The sequence below is a fragment of the Lactuca sativa genome, chromosome 2 (assembly GCF_002870075.4).
Source record: "Lactuca sativa cultivar Salinas chromosome 2, Lsat_Salinas_v11, whole genome shotgun sequence".
Lineage (NCBI taxonomy): Eukaryota > Viridiplantae > Streptophyta > Magnoliopsida > Asterales > Asteraceae > Lactuca > Lactuca sativa.
The window spans coordinates 82,397,147-82,401,773 of NC_056624.2; the positions used below are offsets into that span (position 1 = coordinate 82,397,147).

A 4,627-nucleotide genomic window follows, 5' to 3' on the forward strand; every position below is an offset into this window, starting at 1 on the left:
CGCACACGCCCTAAGCATGTCCTCCAAGGTCTGAATCATCCGCTCACTCTGCCCGTCTGTCTGCAGATGGAAGGTGGTAGTAAAATGTAATCGTGTGCCCAATTCCTCTTGAAACTTCCTCCAGAACCGAGAGGTAAATCGGGTGTCTCGATCGGAGACGATAGAAACGGGCACCCCATGTAATGAGACAATCTCCCGAACAAAGATCTCGGCTAATTTCTCCGCCGATGAGCTCTCCTTTGTAGCCAGAAAGTGAGCACTCTTAGTCAAACGATCAACAATCACCCATATCGTATCTGATCCTCGGGCAGTTCTAGGAAGTTTTGTAATGAAGTCCATGGTTAGATGCTCCTATTTCCATTCAGGAATCTCCAATGGTTGCAACTTCCCATGCGGTTTCTGGTGTTCCGCCTTGACCTTCCGACAGGTCATACATTCTTCCACAAATCGAGCCACATCATTCTTCATTCCATGCCACCAGTAAGCCTCATGAAGGTCCCGATACATTTTAGTAGCACCAGGATGGATAGAAAATTTTGACTTATGAGACTCATCCATTAGGGTTTTCCGATTTCCCCTGGTATATGGAACCCAAACCCTACCGTAGCGAGTAAGCAAACCCCGCCCGTCTCGTTCCATCTTAGGCAACTCTTTCCCAATCTTCTCACGCCTGATGTTTTCCTCCAGTATTGCCGTATTTTGGGCGTCCCGGATTAGATCTAACAAAGACGACACCATCGTGATCCGGAGACACTTAGCTCGAATCGGTTCGGCAGATTGTTTACGACTGAGAGCATCATCTACCAAATTAGCTTTACCGGGGTGGTAGTGAATTTCACAATCATAATCTTTTACCACATCCAACCATCGGATCTGCCTCATATTCAAATCCCGCTGCTCGAACAAATATTTTAGACTCTTATGGTCAGTGTATATGATAAACTTCACTCCATAGAGATAGTGTCTCCAAATCTTAAGAGCGAAAACAACATCCCCAAGCTCCAAATCATGAGTGGGGTAGTTTCGTTCGTGGGGTTTCAGCTGTCGGGAGGCATAGGCTATCACCCTATCTCGTTGCATTAACACGGCACCAAGACCTTGAAGCGATGCATCACAGTAAACCACCATATCCTCAACCCCATCAGGTAAGGCCAAAATCGAAGCATCACACAATCGTTTCCTTAGCTCATCAAACGCCAGCTGCTGCTCCGGGCCCCAAACGAAATTCATTGATTTCTTGGTCAATCGGGTGAGTGGTAAGGCGATTTTAGAGAAATTTTCAATGAACCTCCGGTAATAACCGGCTAAACCCAAGAAACTGCGAATTTCAGAAGGTGTTTTTGGAATCTTCCATTGTTTAACCGCATTAACCTTGGCTTGATCGACCTTAATACCGTTTTCTCAATGTCAGAGGGTGAGTACGGAATGCTGTTTTCTCAATGTCTTCTGCACGAACCCGCATCTGATGGTAACCGTAACGTAAATCAATCTTGGAAAACCAAGATGCTCCCTGAAGCTGATCGAAAAGATCGTCAATACGTGGCAATGGGTACCTATTCTTTATCGTGCGCTTGTTTAGCTCCCTATAATCAATACACATTCGCTGGGATCCATCTTTCTTCTTCACAAAGAGAATAGGAGCACCACAAGGCGAGCAGCTTGGCCGTATAAACCCTTTATCACTTAGTTCTTGAAGTTGATCTTGGAGCTCTTTCATTTCAGGTGGTGCCAAGCGGTAAGGAGATTTCGCTACCGGAGTCGCACCTGACACCAAATCAATGCGAAACTCCACTTGCCGAACAGGTGGCAAGCCAGGGAGTTCCTACGGAAAGACATCGTTGAAGTCGGAAACGATAGGAACGTCGTCTAGTGCTATAGCAGAAGAGCAAGAAGCCATAGCCAGGCGGGGAATGTCTCCCTGAATAATAAGTTCTCCACCTCTAGGGTTTCGAACACGAACTTGCTTCTTACGACAGTGGATTTCCGCATCAAACGCATCAAGCCAATCCATGCCTACGATAACGCAGAGCTCTCGCATCGCAATAGGGATAAGATCAATAGGGAATTCAACTCCAAAAAACTCGAGAGTGCAACCCCGATAGACATCAGTGACATAAATAGTGCGGTTGTCGACAACATCGACAACCATTGGGTGAGCCAATTTTCCGATACTACGCCCCAAACGATTAATAAACGTGTGAGATACAAAAGAATGGGTAGCACCGCTATCAAACATAACAACATCGGGCTTGGAATCTAGCAAATAAGTGTCTGCCACTGTCGTTGTAATCACCGGCTCCTCCACAGTCATCTGGTGAGCACGACCTCGTGTCACCATAATGGTTCCCTTAGAGGATGATGCAATTGCAGGATTTGTACCCCTGTCTCCTTTACCAGTCTTCAACTTCGGGCATTCAGGCTTCTTGTGTCCCGTCTCGTTGCAGTGATAGCAGACGGAAATTGTAGAAGTAATATGAGGTACTGCACTCGCAGGGGGATCCCTACAATTCTTCCAATGATGCCCTAGCTTTTTGTAGTTGTAGCATATCAACATATTTTTCTCGCCCTGAAGACGTCCTATACTCATACCTTGACTTACTACCCTGCTTTTGCGTTTTCTGGGCATCTCTGGATGTCTTGGAAGAGGTGTCATTGGCCTTCCTCTTGGACTGGGTCTGTAACTCGACTTCCCTCCTCCACGCTACATTCATGATCGCAGATAAATTCGAGAACTTCTGCATGCTAACAAATTCCCGAATCTTGATACGTAGGATGGCCGTGTACCGGCTGACTAACCAGGCCTCGTTCCCAGCAAACGAGGGGCAAAAAGATAGCATCTCCAAGAACTTGGCGTTCAGGTCACTAACGGATTCGGTAGTCTGCTGTAAGGCCATGAACTCTTGCTGCATCCGCTGCTGCTCCACCTTAGGCACATATTGTGCCTCGAACCTCTCCACAAATTGGGCCCAAGACATGGCCCTCACTTCGTCTTCGTTCAATAGATGGTGTTCCACTATGTCTTTCCCCTTTTTCACAGCTGATTCATGGCGATCACTGCTTTGTACTAGTCCGGACACCCAACACTTATGAAGGCGCCCTCAATATCTGACACCCAGGGCTTAGTAGCAACTGGGTCGGATTCACCATTCCAAAGAGGAGAGCTACACTTGTTGAACTTCTCGAAGTAGTATGCCGAATCCTGAACAGGCAGAGACAGTAACGCTTCCCCGGGAATAGCCGCGAGACGCTCATCCAGAAGAGCACCGAATTGGTTGATTATGTCGTTGGTCACACCCAGGATTAGTTCGTTGAAACCGTTATTGAATTCCTCAGCGACAATATCCCTAACTTGCTCCATTTGGAGTTGATTAAGTCGAGCAGGCGGAGCCATTGGTATCCACAGAAGAAGGAAAATCTTAGAAACAATTCAGCCTAGATATTTCTAGGAAGACAAAACACTCAGCTTGCCGAAAATTTTTCAACCTTGCCCCGACTCGAAACCGGCACCGATGTTTCAAATAGTAAGGGCCCTTCTACTACCTTCCACACAAGTTCCAATTTCGCATTCGCGTCTAGTTTCAAAATTTCCAGTTCGCTCTAGCCGTTAATTTTACAACTCTCTCACATGTTAACACTAACTAAGTGTGTAATCTAATATTTTAAGGCTAGTAGAATCCAATTCATAGTCAACAATTTAACATAAACATTTAACATAAGAAATAAGGCTTACTTGGCTGGCTGACTGGTACACCGCGACATCTTTCACTACTAGTCTTCAGAAAGTTTGAAAAATATTTTTAAAAGAAAATAAACTCTTATAGAGCCTCAAATTTGAGTCTAGAACATCCACAAGAATGCCTAGTTCCCTCAAACTGTGGCTCTGATACCAACTTGTGACACCCAATTTTTTTTTGCAAAAATTTTAAACTTTTAAAACCCATCTTAAATTAAATTAAAACAACTGAAATAGTCATAACATAATCCATCAACTTAATAATCATATAAAATAAGTGCGGAAGTAATAATAATAATAAGGTCCCAACAAAATAACTAGTAGCGATGTCCCGATGCTCCATGTCAAGCCTTAGCCTCTTTAATCTTAACACCTGAAAAGTTATAAGGGAAAAACGTAAGCACAAAGCTTAGTGAATTCAAACACAGACATTGTACTAACATTCATATTTACTAGCCCTAATCCATTTTCCAATTATAATGATAAAGGCAAAGAACGAATCAATGTCTATATTACGAGAAGGACTTGTAGGTTTGAACCGCACCGGGAAGATCCCGTATCATTTGGCCCTAATCACCGCACCTCACGAAGAGTATTACGTTGGTGATCTTACCTACCCACCGCACCGGTAAATCCGTATCCTTTGGTGGTGTCCCCATATCCATAATTAGTTACATACAGTGCACATGTACGAATTAAAACAATACTTATATAGTATAAATTCAAATAATTAATCACACACGAGCTAACTAGCAAACACAATCATCAATACAAAGGTGTGAGAGAACTCACCTTGAGTGAGTATTAAGGATGGCTAACAATCAAATAATGCTACCAAGCTTGAGCAAACTTCCAAACCTCGCCTAAGAAGGACTAAAGGTTAGAAAGGAGAAG

At 44.1% G+C, this 4,627-nt stretch overlaps 1 protein-coding gene across 1 annotated transcript; it reads right to left on the reverse strand.

Moving 5' to 3' along the window:
- Positions 1–1,822: 1,822 nt before the first annotated feature.
- On the reverse strand, positions 1,823–2,554 carry LOC111898198 (uncharacterized). The gene has a single exon (XM_052768857.1). It carries the CDS (start codon positions 2,552–2,554, stop codon positions 1,823–1,825), a length of 732 nt encoding a protein of 243 aa, XP_052624817.1.
- Positions 2,555–4,627: the final 2,073 nt, after the last annotated feature.